The 17873-nt window shown below is 42.3% G+C and overlaps 1 protein-coding gene across 1 annotated transcript in view; it reads left to right on the top strand.

The window, feature by feature from the left end:
- The window catches only part of MAP2 (microtubule associated protein 2), a 119954-nt gene that overhangs the window by 78782 nt on the left and 23299 nt on the right, over nt 1-17873 (top strand). The window contains exons 6-7 of the mRNA XM_044432054.1: nt 36-170; nt 7056-7117. Coding sequence (XP_044287989.1) covers nt 36-170; nt 7056-7117 — 197 coding nt within the window. The remainder of the gene's footprint in view (nt 1-35; nt 171-7055; nt 7118-17873) is intronic.

Below are 17873 nucleotides of genomic sequence, written 5' to 3'. Positions count from 1 at the left end.
TTTCTGATTGTATGCTCTTGTTTTCTTATCTATAGCTGTGTATAAGAAAGCTGAACTTGCTAAAAAAACTGAAGTTCAGGCTCACTCTCCCTCCAGGAAAATCATTTTAAAACCTGCTATCAAACATACTAGACCAACTCATCACTCCTGTGTTAAACGGAAGCAGACAGGTGACTGCGCTGTCTTGACTTTATGCAACGTGGCTGGCAAACATAGACATTTCTCTTGTTATTATTTGTAATCTCATTGCTCAACTGGCTGCTCTAGTTTTTAATTTTATTTTTTCCTGTAAAACTTTTTCTGCCATCATGAATGAGACTGCTTTTTTGGTTCCTTTCATACCATGCTCTTTTTTATTTTAGTTTTTTAACAGAGGCCATGATCATGTGTGTTTGTCATGCTTGGACTTTCCAAATTCTGTAGATGTTTCTTGGCATTGTGGTTTGACAGTGGTGTTGTAGAAATCTTTCCATTTGGCTTTGTTTTGTTTTACTTCTTGTGTTACATTTCATTTTTGCTCTGTTTTGGTGGGAAAGTGCTAATGGCTTTAAACCATGGCTTACATTTTTTCATCTATTTCCCTTTTTTCCCTCTCATGCATAATAAGAAGAAGCATTTCAGCATTGTTCCAGCTTGTATTTATATCATGTGCATCAACTCTTTCAAATCTATGACTGTTTTATGTATTAAACATCTTATATGTTAAAGCACAAGACCTGCAGGGCAAATTGAGCTCTGTCATGAAGACAAAAGAGAAGAAGTCTGCCATCGGAACAATGGACATATTCAAACAGAATTTCCCGGATACTAATCTTTGTTTGCAATGAGGAACTTGGAGAATCTAAGAGGAGAAAATGGGGGTGGGGGTCTTGTAACTTGTGCATATTGTGGTGTTTCTTTGCAGAATGAGGCTCTTGGGCTGTGCTGTGCCTTGTGGGCAAAGAGTGGATAAAGAAATATAATCCACATGGAACTACACCCATGTGTGTTCCTGTGAGGCACAAAAAGGGATTGTGTTGGCACAACTATCAGTCGTTTTCATAAGGGTCAGTGTCAAGGGTATGGATTGGGCATTTGCCAGGGGTCCACATCCCTGCAAGGCCCACTGACATGGACCCTTACCCTTGGAGTTGTTCCTTCTCTCACAAACATCCCATTCAGCTGCCTTTTGCCCTAGAAAAGGCCAGAGTGGTACTGGGAAGGGGAACAGCAGATGCCACTGCTGGCTTGCTCACTGGGTCTCCATGTGCCAAGCAAGAAAGTGAAGGCAGCAGTAAGAAAGAGGGGAAGCAAGAACAGCTGGAGGCAATGATGATAAGGCTGACCTACAAGGTGTGGGGGGAGCACAGGTGGTCAGAACCTGCTGTTGGCACTGATGTTAGTTCCACTGACATGAGAAGAATTTAAGGGAAGTGTGTTTGCTCCATCTTTCACTCACACAAGCTATCACACACACACTTTGTTGGCTTCACATTAGAGAGAAAAAGAATGAATGCCATCCTTACCTGCTTTATAATGTTATATAAAAATTTTTCTCCTTTCATCAGATGACTGCTAATTCAAGGAAAACATTTTTTTCTAGCAATACAGAAGTGTTGGAACAAATGATTCAACCCAGCAAATTTTTGTAAGATTTTGTCTGTTTGGAGGGGAGAGGGTGAGAACACTTCCTGAAGATTTGATTAATCAGTAGGGGACCAAATACAAAGACAGTTAAGAAAGTGTGTGCATGTATACAGAAAAGCCAGGTATTTATCTTTCCCACTTTTTTAAAGCAACTTTTCCCCTAAAGGGTTTCCCTACAAAGTGTCCCAGGAACACAATCCCACTTCATGGTTCAGCACATCTCTAGAAACTCAACTATGGTTTAGTGTTTATGGAAGCTCAGCCATCAAACCAAATTATGGCCAGTGTGATGTCTGAACTGAACATTCCTGTGGTCTATCATAACTAGTGGAAACAGCAAAGAATAAATGTGGCCAGCCCACACGGACTAAATGTGTTTTGAGACTGGGAAGGAGAGTGATTGCCTAAGACTTTTCAGTGATAGGTGTATATTCTTAAAAACAGACTGCCAGATACTCACTCTTGCATCTAAATACCCAGCAGTCTTCTTGGCAGCCTTGACTGCTGCAGTCCTAGCCAGGGAGCACAGTCTTTCAGCATAAGGCCAGGTAATGGTTGCTTTCCACTTCCAGCACCTGCAGTTGCTAGAAAGGCAGATGAAAGAACCTGCTGGTTTCGCTTCTGAGCACCTGATTCCAAAGTCTGTGTGAGGGAGAAATGGAGAACCAAGAAGCTGGCTGGAAGCCTCCATCTCCCCATCATAAAACAGTTGTGCAATTTTCACTGGGAATTGAATCCAGCTGATAGAATTGCTACAGTCCTCATTCTATTAGAGATGCCTCATAGCACCTGACTACACAGTTCTGCTATGACATTTCCTAACATCATTCTTATCATCATCCAAAGCAGGCTGAGTAAGGAAGGGTAGGTAAGAGGCAAGGGAAAGCTTACTTCTGTCAACTATTTGGCAACTCAAAATTACATTCCCCTCTCAGGGAGGAAGGACCCTGGGTGAGAGGTTATTTTGAACAGACAAATGGAAAGCAAAGAAAAGGTTCAACAGCCCTCCCCTCTGCGAGAGAGAGAGAGACTGATTTCATTCAACCTGAATCCACATGCACAAAATTCCAGTGTAATTAGTATTAAAAGTGAGAAAGAAATCATACAATTTATGCAACGAGTAGCCCACTATACAGGCATTTTTGGACCTGGGGCATAAAGTGTGGCTTTTTTCACTTTGGTTTGTAATATGACTATAAAACCAATGTTGGCAAAGATGCCCATTTGGCATTGTGAAAAACTTTCCTCAGCATTTCCCCCCACATGTTCAGATGTCACTATAAAAACATGCAAGAGCCAAAAGAGTCTCCCCACTAAAATTCCACCCTTGGTGCAAGAAGCAGGTGTCCATGTTTAGATCTAACTACTGTGAATTATCACTCACTATAGAAAATCAGACATATGCTTAATTCCATAGTGAGTGATTTGGGTCACGAGCAAAGCTCAGTAATCATACATCAGGTGGTAAAAAGAAGTAGTAGATGTCGAGGATTTATCAAGCTACACTTTCTCTTTTTCCATTTTTACATGGTAGGTTGTCACTGTTCAAGTAGCAGTTCTATTCCCTCTGTTATCAAGTGGTCAAAACAACAATTAGGTTCTGTTTAAAGCATTTTTATTTCAGATAAAATCTCCGCTGTGCATAATATTAATATCACAGTACACATATGCCAAATCTGGCAGTGTCTGTCAGAGAATATTATTGATGAGCAAAATGTGAACTGTTACCTCCTTGCTCTAATAACTTAAATATAAATTCAAAATTATAAACACTGTTGAAATGTGCTAAGTATTGTCCCTCTGCATACAGGCTATATCAATGAAAGTGTAGCAAAAGTTCAGTCTGGAAGTACTGAAGGCCTTCTAGCTCTTGGAGAAAAACAGCCACTGCAAGAAAGTTTATGCTGAAGGAGACTGGCAGATATTGGAATAGTCCAGTGCAGAACAGCCAGAATCTAACTACAAGTAGCTGAGCATATTAAAAGTTATTTAATTATGTTGAACCATAGATGATATGTTTAAAAATAAGCGCATAGTGCTTGTCAATCATCCCAGCCCCATTTGTGAAAATGCTAGAAGCCAGAACATGCATGCTTCTATTTCAGCCATTAAGCAGAGTACTTTTAGCATGTGCGTCATTCTATCTATAATGTCTGGTACCAACACTGAGGCATAAGCCATGGCAAGTCACAGGCTTGGCCACTCCCCTCCCCAGTTTTTATTCCAAAGAAGGAAATGGAAACCACCTTTGATTTTAAATTAAGCATAGTTTCACATGATGTTTAAACTTGGGACATGATGGTTTGTTGTATGACTAAGCCAGGCTCAAACACTTTTTCTGATCTTGACTTTTTCTCACAAACTAGCACAGTCTTCCCCGCCCCAGTACATGCCACATGTTTTAAACTAAATTCCCATCATTACTTATGGAATCCTGTGCTAGCTGGGGATGATGAGAATTATAGTTCAAAATGTCTGGAAGGCATTGTGCTGCAGAAAACTGAACTAGAATTTAAATGAATCATAGTTCCCTTACCTCAGAGGTCACTGGGCCAGGGCAGGGGGGCTGTTGTTAGTTTAAAATTAGAAGCAGAAGCTTTGATCTTCTATGCTAGAACATAAAAAAGAGTAGGAAATATTCAAGCCTGAGGCTAACTTGTGTTGCATATGCAATGGGTTTCCCATTATCTGAGTCTGGCGTATGAGTAAAAGGGATAGAGACATTTTTTAAAGCTAGGGATGGAAAAAGTGAGTGTTCCTCTCTGTGCAAGGGACTGTAGGATCTTAGAAAGCTAGCAGACGATGCCCTGCTTTAAAGCCATGGAAAGAGTGCAGATAGGTCTTTTTATGACTTTACTAAGCCAGTCTTGCTTTTGGTTTTCATGGCTATTAACTGAAGTCTTGTACTTCCTAGTTTCCAAACAGGAATAGGTTTGTTTTGTTTATGTTTTTGTTTAGTCACTAAGTTGTGTCTGATCCTTAACGACCCCATGGGCAACATTCCTCCAAGCTCTCCTGTCCTTCACCATCCCTCACAGTCCACCCCAAGCCCACACCTGCCACCCCAGTGACCCCTTCTAGCCACCTCACCCTCAGTCATGTGATAGTTACATAATATGATAATAGCTTAAATACCAGGATTATGCAGTGCCTGTCTTTTGTATGCCTAGGTTTTCAAACTGTGCATTTTGAAAAGGCAATAATGATTACAAATCCTAGAATCTTCAAAATGTTCTATTGCATACAGAATGTGTCCCATATTTTGGCTGTTTAGTAGGAGAACCCTACTAATTACATATTTAGACACTAATAACCCTTAAGAGAGTTACATTTTTATAGCTGCAATTTTAAACATAATTACCTAGACACAAGTACAGAATTGATTAGTTGGCCTTTCTTCTCCCATACTAGAGACATTCAAGAGTCAGCTGGACAGCCATCTGAGGGGGGATGGTTTAATGTGGAGTCCTGCACTGAGCAGGGGGATTGGACCTGCTGGCCTCCTTGACCCCTTCCAACTCTACTCTTCTATGATTATAAACACGCATAGGGTTGGGTTGTATGAAGGGCAATACTAGAGCTAGGTTTTAGAAAAAGCGAACTTTTAGATGCAATTTCAGGATACCAGATATTGTTCCAAATGTTGGTTCTAGGTTGTTATTCCTCGTTCTTGATCCAAAGGTTTAAAGAAAGCGTTTTATGTCCTCACCCTTACCTGAATGTTGTCTTTGTTCTTTATCCGTTGATTGGTTGAAAGTGTAAGACTATGCTTCCTTTGTGACATCACTGGATTGATATCACCGGGCAAGCAGAAGCATCAGGCCAGGCTATGACCTGAGCCAAACATGCATTAGGTTTGTCTTCCTTATCTTAAATTTCATGGTGTGTACCCCAGAATCAAACATGTTTCATGCATGATTAAACTGTTAGTCAAGCTCCAAGGGACAGGGTGAAGCCATGATCCAGGTTTATTGTTCAGATGGAGGACTTGTTATGCTTTCAGGTAAGTCATCCATATAGTTGTGCCCCCCTCTTTCATATTAGTGAGGAGGGCTGCTGTCTGATCTTGCAGGGGAACCAACAGTTGACAAATATAAAGCAGGAAGCTTGTGGGGGGGCATAACTTGCCCCTCCCAATGTCTCCAACCAGAGCTGTCCTTTCTGTACTCTCCTTTTGCGTGCCCCTCCACATATCAAAGAGAAATTTCACTCATGCCGACCCTTTACATTTTGTTGCAAAGCAGTGGAACACTGCCAAATTAAGCCTGCTGCATTTGCCTTGCCAATAAGAATCTATCATGGCTGCTCTCGACTCCGATTTGAGAGAGTTTGGAGAATGGAAGACAGGAAAGCCTTTTGTTCTCAAATGCTGCCTCTGCTGGCTCTTAATACATAAGCCATATCCTCTGCTACAGTTATGCTTCTTTGGAGTCCAGCTGATGGGCAGCATGATAGTGTGTACATTAAGCCTTGTTCAGCCTTCTCACATGAGGACAGCCAAGCCCTGCACCAGGCATTTCCACTCCTGTGCACTCAGTCCCTGCCCTCTGAAGGGGGTTGCTGTTCATTTTCACGTGAATGCAAGTAGATACCTCTGTGCAATTGTGCAGAAAGCCTCCTTCTGACCTCCCAACCCAAATGGAAGGTTGGAGACAGAATATTCAGGGATCTTTGCATGCGTCTTTTTAGCCCTGGCACGAGCAGGACAAATCCCTGGCTAAAGATACGACGAAGATGCAAATCTGGCCAGTCTTTCCCAAAGAGTAGAAACCATTCTAGAGGCTTACACAGTGCATAGAATGTTGGAAATCCAATACTGCAGAGTCCAGAGGAGGGCAGGACTGCCATATGACCTGTTAACATATCTCCAGGTGCTGCCTCCTCTCTCTGTTGGAAGCTAACTTCTCGCCAGTCCTTGTTGGGAGCAACAGAGCTCACCCAAACAGCTTTTTGGTGCTGTGTGATTTGTTGGGTTTCTTGTGCTGTTACAGCTTTCTTTAGCTGAGAGGAAAGGGCAATGTACTGGGAGAGGGGGCACCTGCGTGATAGAGGCTGCCTCCAGCCGAAGGCCATCACACAGAAGCAAATCTCATACCTCTCTCTTCCTAAAGGGGCATGGGTGATCACATGGTATTAGGGTTCTTGATGGCTTGAACCCCAAACTCACAAGTTATCTTGGAAAGCTGTGATTTTTACATCCTTACTCAAGATGAGGAAAACTGAAGAGTATTCCTTTCTGATTTGCTAATTCTGATTTGTTCTTTACTTAGCAGCAGATATGGCTAATAATGGTTTCATTTGCTTTTAAAATTGCATGGCTACTGAAAGGAATATGTTAAAAGTTATTTTGAAATTACTATTGTAATTAGTATTTCTATTGTAAAGCATTAATAGCCTTTTTGTTTATTTTTCCCATGTGTATCTAATAGCTGCTGCTGGTGAAACAAACCAGACTCCTGGGGTGTTTAAGCAAGCAAAGGAAAAACTTTCTGTGAGTAAAATTGTCTTAATTATTCATGTCTGCTCATTAATCCTTTGCGTTTCAGGTGATTTTAGGGTCATTTTATGAATAATTTAAAGGAACCGTTTGCCAATTTTCTGTTTCACTTTGGGATTAGTCATAGATTATTAAAACTTCCTAATTGTTGCAGAGTGCAAAACTGATATATTGTCAAATTATGCAGAAATTACTTATCCTAAGTATTTGATTTTCATTTCATTTAATCTGATATAACCACAATAACCCCAGTGGCATTATTCTAAAATAATTTTTTTCTCCCGTCCATGTGGAACACACCAACCCACTTTTCCATGGAAGTACTTGGATTTGAGGTGCACATTATTCCTACACTTGGTTGACAGTACTGTTCTCCCCAGCTTTATGGGGGAAAACTCTGCTATTTGTTCTGCTAATGATATGTTTACAGTTGTATTTTTATCATGATTTTCATGCTTTAATATTTACTTCTCTCTTTAAAACTATTTGAAATGGCTGTTTCCAGATTATTTTAAAGTGTTTATCATTGGTTCTATTATATCTGTTTACTATGTATGAGAGCTTTGGCTCTAGGGTACCATTATCTTCATTATTATTATTATTAATGCCAGCTGCCGTCATGCACACAAAATTAGGTTTTCTCCAAATGCTCAGAAGGCCAAGGAGTTTCAGACCCAGGCAACAGCTGGCTAATATTTAGCCTCTGGAGTAGCATCTTGCCTCTACTACCAACAATAAATGGATGTTTCAGTTAGCAAAACTGGAGATGAGCAAGTGTGCAAAGATGAGAAGAAAAAAAAGGAAGACTTGATCCTTCCTGTTGTCTTGCCTTACCTCTCAGTTGTCTGAGACATTTGGCCATAGCAAGAAGAGGAGGAAGAACCACAGACAAAGGGAGGTATTTATGACTAGCACAATGCATAAGCTTTCTTCAAGTTTTCCACCTCCTTAGTCTTCAGTGCCTTGCCTTTTTGACCTTTCTAGAAAGATGTCTTAGGCAGCAGGAAGGGAAAGATCAGCCTTGAATCACCTTCATTCCAAGTACATCTCTTTAAGTGGGAGATGTTCCACTGCTTGATTTTTGTGTGGCGTTCTGCACTATGCAAAGAGAGATACTTATTTTGCTTCAAAATTTCTGAATGACATTAGGAGTCACTATAGTGAAATGTTTAGAACCAGAACACATTTGTTGCTAGCTATGTTAATGAAAGCTGCACAAAATTGTGGGATTTTGAGGCCAAATTCTTACATCCCATTTCCACCAGAGCTTGCTTTAAAAAGAAATGCATATAAAATTTTATATTAGAAATTATATAAAATTATATAAAAATTAGAATTTTTTCTAATATTTGCATTAGCTTGCCTACTTCAAACATACACATTTCGGGATGAAAAAGCCCAGTTAAAGCACTTTTTTCAAATGTCTGTATTTTGTCAAACTTTTTCTGTTCTGTTTTGTGGAAGGCTTTGCACAGGGCTTTGCATGGCTTTCTGACTACAACTTCTGTTCAGTTCTGTATTTGGGTCCAGGAGTAATTGGGTAATTCTATCAGTCTATATATCCTCAACAAAATGAGTTTCTTATACATCCCTTTATAATATGTTTATTATATTGCCCAAAGTGTGTAGTTTGAGCAGCATATGTGTTGTTTCTGTGTTGGTTCCGTTCATATATAAAGTGTGGGGATGTCCATTGGGTAGTGTGATGTTTAGAGTAAATGGGGCATGTAGGTGGAGAGGGGCTGAATCTGGCCTCTCCACCCCCACCCCCTTATGGGGCCACTTCTTCTCACTGCAGGAACTTTCCATGAAGCAAGTCAGGCTGGAGGAAAACATGGCAGAAATAGGCAAATTAAGATTGGAGAGAAGACAGGATATAGCATGTCTCCCACATGCTATTTTGTTATAAAGGTTGGACACCCCACCTTTCTACTTCAGTGGGGCAAGCAGACATGTGAAGAAGGAGGAAGGAGGCTGCTCTATCCATCCCCCTTCCATTTAGTTTAAGAACGTGTTTGTGAGTTTCACCAAACTCTCAGCACTTGTTGGAATTACATTTCACCTTGTTCTGTGTTAGAGGCCATAGCTTTGTAGAATGGGAGGGAAGATGCCAAGTTTTACAGATAGGAACATGCTGTCAGGGTTCCCATTCATACCATCAGTTCAAGTGATAGTTTCCAAGCAATAAAGTAGCTGATAAGAAAGCTCTCTCCACAAAGCCAAGTTGTCATCTCATATTCCCAATTGTTATAGGGATTTGCTCTCAGGTTGCAATGAACTTCATAGGACTTAACCTGCAGAAAATATTAATAGAATTGGGACATCTGTTTCTTTAAAACTGTTCTTTTTCATCCCCATCCTTATAACCCTACACATTCTCCTTACTTCAAGCTCTAAACAGTCTTGATTTAGTCCTGTGCCTACCTTCTTCCTTTCTTGAACTCGTAAACTTGTCAAATCTTATCCTTATTCTTGCTGTTACAGAATAACAAGGCTACTCTTCTGGAATTTATTCCCACTGCAGTGTTTCAGGTGCCCAAGTTCTCTCTTTTTTAATACTGTTGCACAATTTTATTTTCCACTGTTCTTCTCCTTCCCCATGCCTTTCTGATCTTTTATGTATTCTGATTTAAGTAGGACGCAAGTTGGAACAATGGCAGCGCTCTGATTTGCTAATTTAAAAATAGAATTTTAAGTGTATTGAAATTCACACAAATATAAATACAATTTAGTCTGGCAAAAAAGCTAGCATCTGTATGGATAGCCCTTAAGGCGCCACTTGTGAATTACAGCAATAATGGGTTAAACAGAGGGCAGGGGGCGCTTTTATGTCTTAAATGCATAGCAGGGCAATATTTCTGTTAGGACCAACTAGAATTCCACAGAAATGTGTAAGCTTTTGATTTCTTCAGTTAGGTGGTACAAAAAGGAAGGGGGTGAGTGACAGGAAAGTCCAAAAAATTGAACAGGTATTGTAACAGGGGCACTGCAGTCTCAAAATTCAGATTTGCAGTAGGAATGACATAGGTGTTGCTGGGATCATTTTACACCTGTTCTGAGATAGTGAAATGATTGCAGATCTCCATTTCTGAAAATTCAAGGACCAACTGTAAATCTGGCCTGCCTCTTTTCTTAAGTGGTTTGCACACATTTCTGAGCAGGCATATAGCAGAAGTGCAGAAAAACATGACAACCTTGTGTTTATAAAACCAGAAGTTAAGTTTAGGTAGTGCAATTGAAGCCACATTGTATTTTTATATCTTGCTCTGGAATGTGAAAGTATCAAACCAAACAGGCTAGCATCATTTCCACATTCACATAATTGGTATTGTAACTTTAATTACATGGAACTTTCCTTAAGGCAAAGACCACAGTTTCTTCAGCAGTGAGCAAATATCAGTATTTAACTTGTTACTGTGACAATCAGTACCTGCATGATACTGTTGACGGAGGCATCAGGGAATCCTTGCCTACCAGGAATCTTGCTGTGAGCTCATCCACAGTTGGATTTGTTCTTACTGACCTGTTTCTAGCACCTTTACAAAAATACTGAACTTAGACCATGCCTGAGTTTGTACAACCCATTAACCAACCCCCTTGGGCTGGCTTTCCTCTATGCCTAGCTGGTGATCAGCGGTGTGTGCCTCCCACCCCTCCTCTTCCCCCTCCCTCAGTCCTGCACAAGCACCAAGGTGTCCCCTGGGCCACTGAGAACCATTGAGCACTGGCCACTGATTGGCTTTAGAAAAACAAGTGCCTTTGTGCTTTCCACACTTGGGAAAGTGACAGCAACCCAGGGCCACACCAACACCTCCCAGAATGCCTGATGATTCTGCTGCAAAGGATATTTTGCACACCCACACATCTTAAAAATCTGAAAAAAGTAATTAGCGGTGGGCTACAAAGTACATAAGTGTTTGTCTGATACAGGGTACATGCCCAATTGCAAGTAATATTTAGCTATTTTTTAAGGTGCCAGATGGAAAACACACTTTCCAATAGTATCCTCAGGAGCTTTTTCTGGTGCTTCACTTGGCTCTGGGCTGCCCTTATTCTTCCAAGAGTGGATAACAGATGCACAAGCCCCCTAAACCTCTACCAAGAACCTGTAGAAAACTGTTTGGGCAGCCTCATCCTCAGTTCTCTCTTCCGTTCAGTAAGATCCTGAAGAGGTTTGTGTGTGTGTGGGGGGGGGGGTTCTAGGAATCTCCTACTGCACCCTCAGTTTTTCATTGAACTCGTGAGTGGACAAAGCATTGGAAGTGGCAGAAGCTGAGGGAAAGCCCAAGGGAGGAGGCATATAGCAAGGTTTGTGATTTAGAGGGACCAACCTGCCCCTTGCAGAAGGGATTCTCCAATTGTCTCTCTACTAGCAGGGAGAAGAGACCCTTTGTGGTACCTGGAAAAGACAGTCACTCACTAGCCCTTTGGCTATATTTGCTAAAGGGCTGTCTGGTTTTTTGACTTCACCATGGCTTGCTTTGTTGTGTGGCTTCAGACTACACAGTAAGCCATGGTGGGTCTATTGAAAGCTTACTACAAACCATGGCTAGTGGGTGTGGTTTAAAAACCTTCCTGTGGGAAAAACACTGGCTCAGGCAACATACTATAAAGCATCGTGTCTTATAAACCGCCATGGCCAAATGTGTTGTGCAAACCCAGCCAATGGCTCTTAGAAATACAGTCTGAATTTACCAGAAAGAGAAGAGAGAAATGTCTGCCCAGCAATCACAGGGATGCAAATTCAGGAATTTGCTTCATCATGTCCTTATGAGCATTCATAAGAACAGCTGCCATGAACATGATAATCACATTCCATTCAACAGATTATTAGATTTGGATCAAGAAACCTACCAAGGTGCATATGGGAAGCCAATAATTAACAAACAGGGAAACAATGGTGTGAACCTCTGGCTAGGAGTCCATAGCATGTGTACGGTTCCCAGGTCCAGGGTCAGAATAGAGCTCTGAGCTTGGAGATGGGGGTCTGTACCGAGATTTCCTGCCCCCTCACAGCCAGCATGGCATGGTCTACAACAGCTAAGACTGAACTCAGAGAAGGGTGAAGGGGGCATTTCAGGGGGCAGGGAGGGGAGGAGACCAGGGCCACCAAGCTGTGACCTATCCTGGTGGAGCTCCAGGCTCTTTCCCTACCTGTCCGAAACACCTCAGCTGGGCAACTGAATTTGGCCATCTAGCTGAGTTGCAAAGCAGGAAGAGGGGGAATCAAAGATCAGCGTCCCACCACTTTTAGGAACAGTAGTATTAGTAATAACAACAAAAACAACAACAATAATAATTCTATGCCACTTCTCATTTGCACAAATTCTAAAGCAACTTCCAACATGATAAAAGAAAATAAATCCACATAAGTACAGTGTTAGAATTGTTTGAGACAGCTGATGGCCAAAGTAAAAGGAATAATTGCTGCAAGTTGTGGTGAGGGCCACTGCCTTTAGATGGCTCTCCCACTCCTGGATCTCTCTCAGAGGCAGAGAGCTGACAGCTAAGTCTGTGCGTTGCTGCAGGTGCTGGCACTGCCTGGTGTGCGAAGGGAGGTTTGTGCCCGCAGGCCTGCCATGGGTACTTCACAGGCTGCTTGAACAGCCAGGCGTTTCAGTGGTGGTTTCTTAACATGCTACTGGGAGAGGGAACCTGTTTATTTAGTGGCTTATTTATTTATTACATTTATATCTTGTGCCCCTTAGCCAAAGGCTCTCAGGGCAGCTTGCATAAACGAACAAAACAACAGTAAAGCTGTACAATTTAGCAATGAAAGAATGAGACAACAAAAGAATAAGATTGTTTAATTTTATTGACCTATTTCTACTATCAAATTACCAATCCAGCCATTTAAACAATCATTTTAAAATGAGAATAATAATAAATATAAATATCATCTGGCCACTGAACACTTTCTATGGCAGCAGCAGCAATATAGCAATTAACACCACTAACTCACCAAAGTCACCAGGAGATAAAAAGGTCTTCATTTGGCACCTGAAAGAAAAGAGTGACGGTGCCAGGCAGATCTCTTTGGCAAAGGGGCCCAGTAGTGGGGCACTCACAGTGCAGCTTTCTTGCAGACGCCTGCCTCATGTTCACCCTCAGCTACACACACTGCCTAAAACACCATAGCAGAGCAGTCGTGCGTATTCTTTGCAGGCCAAGGGTTCCTCTTTCACTCTTTGGCTCCTCCAGTTACAGGGATTGAATAGCAAACCTGCCGACTGAGATTCTGGGGAGCCCTGTGCATATTCTCCATTGCACAGCCCTGGACTAGATGGACAAATAGCCCAAATTAGGCCAGTTCTTATGAACTGTACCTTTGCTGGCATCTTCTCTTCATTTTCAGAGAACAGGCTACCTCGGAGTGTGATTACCAGCTTTTGAAATTACCTTCTCCAAGCACTTTGATTGAAAAATAGGGTACTGTCTACCCCATGTGGACACAGCTCCTACCCACACATGGTGACCACAGAGGACTCAGGAGGGCTCCCCTTCCTCCCTACTGAGGCCCCCTCACTGCACCAAGAGGGGAGCGGGAGCAGAGTTCAGCCAAGCCTCACAGCAGTCTCTCCCTCCCTTCCCTTGAAGGTAGAAATATACAGTATTTTTAAAAGGGCTGAAAGATTTTGGTGGGATCCTCGCCAATAAGTCTATGGGAGATAACAATTTTGCCAAGAGTTCCCCAAAATTGGAAGTAATCTTTCTTATTCTTCATTTCCTTTCTGAAAAGCAGTGAACTTTTTTCCATCAGCACAGTCATCATCAAATATTTTCAGATTTCTATTAACAAAAGTTTTTAGTCATTAATGTTAAAGAAACAGGACTTAGGGAGAATTTTTATGAAAACAGTTGGAATGGTTCTTTAAAAAGAGATAATCATTCCATTCTTTTTTCTTCCATATTTTACCCGCTTATATTTGAGTTCAAAATATAAGAGCTTGCACCATAATTGATTTGACATAGAACAGTTAATATTTTGTACACTTTGTGATTAAAATTAGAAACATTTGATTTTTTTTTCTGATTAATCTCAAGTATAAGGAGTCATTTTTGTTAGCATTAACTTGTCACTTTTTGTCCATGATTTTGAACCATGTATTAGTAGCTGCAGCTTTTAGCATTTTAGGTTTTCAGATGTGTAGAGTTAGCATAATTGAAGACCAAAGGCAGAATGCACTGGGGTGTTTACATTCCACTAATGCTCTTGTCCACTGCCAATTCCACTGCACAAATGGGGCCCACCGCTTGCACTAAAACTTTGTTCTGGAAGCAGAAGGTACTGCTTGCAGACAGGCATTGGTAGGGTGCGAGAGAATCATCAGGGGTGTTAGTGTCCTGTTGGAGTCTCCCCTAAATGTTCATATATGTATTAGAAAGGCAAAATTTATCTTTATTGTGATTTTGGTCACAGAGGAAGGACAGAGTCTTAGCTTTGCATCCAGGAGGTCGCAGTTTCAGCCCCCAGTTTCAGTCTCCTATTAAAATCCTCTCAGGCAGCAGGGGTGAAATGACCCTGCTCTAAAACCTGGAGAGCTGATGCCCGGAAGGGTGAATGGTTGCTGGATGAGCCAGTAGTGTTCCAAGGCAGTTTCATGAGCCAGTGTGCCTGTGAAGGGCCTCGTTGGAAATCTGAAAAATAACCACTAGGCAAGCTTTTCCCAACAGTTCCCATAATCCCTAGCCACCATGCCATGCTGGCTGGGGGTGATTGGAGTTGAAATCCAAGCTGTCTGGAGGGTGCCAGGTTGCTGAGGACATGCTAGATTCACGTTACCTTGCAAGCAGTGCAGCAGCCCCCCTTCCATGTGTGCCTAGCACTGCACACATGATGGCTTCTAATACATTTTGTTTTGTGGCCTGTTTTCCATACTGCATGCCTTTTCTGTTTGCCTCATTGTCCACCTTCATGTTGTGCTTTTTGTTTGTTTTCTCATGACTAGACTTCTTCTTTGTCAAAGATTCCTGCCTCAAAAGTTAGAGCAAAGTCATTGCTTCCTCCGAGACCCAGCTCAGCTTGTTCACTAACTACTACCAAAAAAGCTGCTTTGCTTGATACAGAAAATTATATTACACGGCCCTCTTCAGCGGGCCCAAGAGACTGCTTGCTAAACTCAAAAACTGATGCTCAGGTAAGGCAGTGGAGTTGGTATAGTGATAGTTCAGGAAGAAGCAAAGGTGAAATCTGGTACTTTCTTTATTGCCCCCCTCCCCCATCTATGAATATGTTGCACCAGCATTCTGTGGCAAAACAACTGTATGGCACAAATAAAAAAATGGCTTATGATAATAGAGGGATTTATGCCCAATTCATGACTTGCTGTTACTGTAATGAAGCCATTTTCAGCCTGATCTCACACTGGATAAATGATGTGGTCCATTCCCATGCCAGCATCCAAGGAAAAGCAAGATCCTTTGCTACTTGCATTGTTCTTGCAGCATACATTTGGAAAAACACAAGGGACACACACCAGAGTAGGCAGAAGAAAATTCTTCAAAGGTGAAGTCTGGGTGGAATCTGACATGTCAGGAGTTAAAACCCAGCATTTAATAGGAAGACTTAGGGAATGAAAGAGGGAAGAATAGTGTGGATGAAACAGAAAGCTGGGACAGAAGAGGTAGAAGGTTGTCAGAATCTGGAATTTTCTGGGTTTTGAGTCCCTGTTAATAGATTATTTCGTTCTACTATCTAGACCAGTGATGGCGAACCTTTCAGACACCAAGTGCCCAAACTGCAACTCAGAATCCACTTGTTTATCGCAAAGTGCCAACACTGCAATAAAACCTGAATTTGTTGACCACCAGCTCAAGGGGGCAACGTTCCACTGACCTCCAGCTTTTGTTCGGCCCTGAAAAAGGCATCTGAGTGTATTTCCTACCTGAGTGTATTTCCTACCTTTCCTACCTTCTGCTCAAATCACAACAGGTTGTGCAGCCTCAAACCGGCGACCTTTCGATCAACCAGCACAGCAGTTTAAACCACTGCGCCACCTGCATCCACTAAAATCACAGTCCATGCAAATCCCTGGCGGCTCACTGACCGCCCATGCCAGTCAGGGCTAATGAGTGACATTGTTGCCTGCCGCCCTTAATCTTTCTGAATATGCACGTGGCTGCTGGGGCAATCGCGTGTGGACAGAGAGAGCTCTGCGTGCCATTGGTTCGCCATCACTGATCTAGACCATAAAAATCCTAGCTATTTGGTAATATTTTGCAATCTCTTTTCAACAAGATTAATATTAATGTGCATTAAGGAACTATTAACTTGGTTGAAAAGCGTTCCAACAAAATAACTTACATATCTGTAAATATTTGTGCATTGTGTGTCTTCCCTTGTGAAGTTCTTGACTCACCTGTTTATAGTAAGCATCCATTTATCTTTAAGAAAGGTGTGGTTAAGCAACGGAGCAATTCATAATGTTATTCTGAGAGGAAGATGGTATAACACACCTGTTTTCACATTAAAGGGATGAATCAGAGGCTGATGTGAGTTGACAGTAAGAAAAAGCACTCCTGAGTAATTAGGGATTCTGGATCAAGGAGCTCATTTGGGTCATGATTTGTAGGGTGACCACGGTTATTAATTCACAAAAGGTCAGTGATAAAGAGAGCAATGTCGTGGCCCTCTGCACGGTGTCTGGTGGTCCATAGGATTGTTCCGAGTCCCAGCTCTGAAGCCAGGAAACCACTTTGACCTCAGAGGTGGGAATCTGCCCCAGATCCCCCTCCCTCCTTGGATCCTGCATGGAGAGAACTGCATTGGCTGTGTCTCAAGTCCTAAGAATGATTCCAAAGAAGAAATTAAGCTGGCACTCTGGGAATGGGGAGGGGAAGGCACCTGATCCACCAAGATGTTACTTGGCAGCACTCCTAGCTCCTTCCTTCCCCATCCAAAATGCCTCAGCAAGGTGGCCAAAATCACCCTGCATACCTGTAAGCCACTCTGCCCAGTGGCTTATGGGCTTCCCTACTCTATTGTGCCCTCAACTGTTAAAGTAGGAGCACAAATTATGGATTAGATATTCAGCAGACGGGGCTCTGAGTTTAGAGCCTTCAGTCCTTCACAAGCCCTACTGTTAAGCAGCAGAGAAAACGGGGAGAATGCAGTGGTGTTTTCCTCTCTTGCACCTCCGTTTTTGCATTTTTAGTTGGCCCTGTGAGTCTGCCCACATGCTTATTTTGTGGGCAGGGGCAGGGATGGAGCAGTTCTTGAGTCCAGCAACTCCGTGTTCTCGCTGCTGCCTGCCCACCAACACACCCCTGGCCCCCCATCACCTTCTAAGGCCACAAGAACAACTGTGGCAGAAGAGCAACTGTGGCAGAAGAGCCACTTCAGAGCTTTCCCTGGGAGGTGGGAGGGGGAGAGAGCTGAGCAGGGAATCCTGCCTTCCCCCATGAGGCTTCAGCTCTGCCCGCCTTTTGGACAGCTTTTGAGAGAGGACACACCAGGACTGCCCTATGGCTTTTGGAATGCCCTACCAGGGACCCACTGATTGCTCTCTAAATAATGTGATAAATGTTAAGAAAGGAAACCAGTTAAATCTCAAGGAGTGGGGAGCCTGTCGGAAACTGCAGAGCAGCTCTTGTGTTACATTTGAAACAGTAGGCATCTTTAATTCTTGATAATCCTCCTTTCAAGCATACACCCTAGCCAATCATACAGTCTTTCTGAAGCTTGGGTTGAACAGGAAACATAGTGCAGGCACTAAGATCTTGCTTTTCCTATTACATGACCCATAAGTAG

The sequence above is a fragment of the Varanus komodoensis genome, unplaced genomic scaffold (genome assembly GCF_004798865.1).
Source record: "Varanus komodoensis strain SLA01 unplaced genomic scaffold, ASM479886v1 scaffold23, whole genome shotgun sequence".
Lineage (NCBI taxonomy): Eukaryota > Metazoa > Chordata > Lepidosauria > Squamata > Varanidae > Varanus > Varanus komodoensis.
Note: the sequence above shows the minus strand (reverse complement) of the source record. Positions and strands in the feature narration are given on the sequence as shown.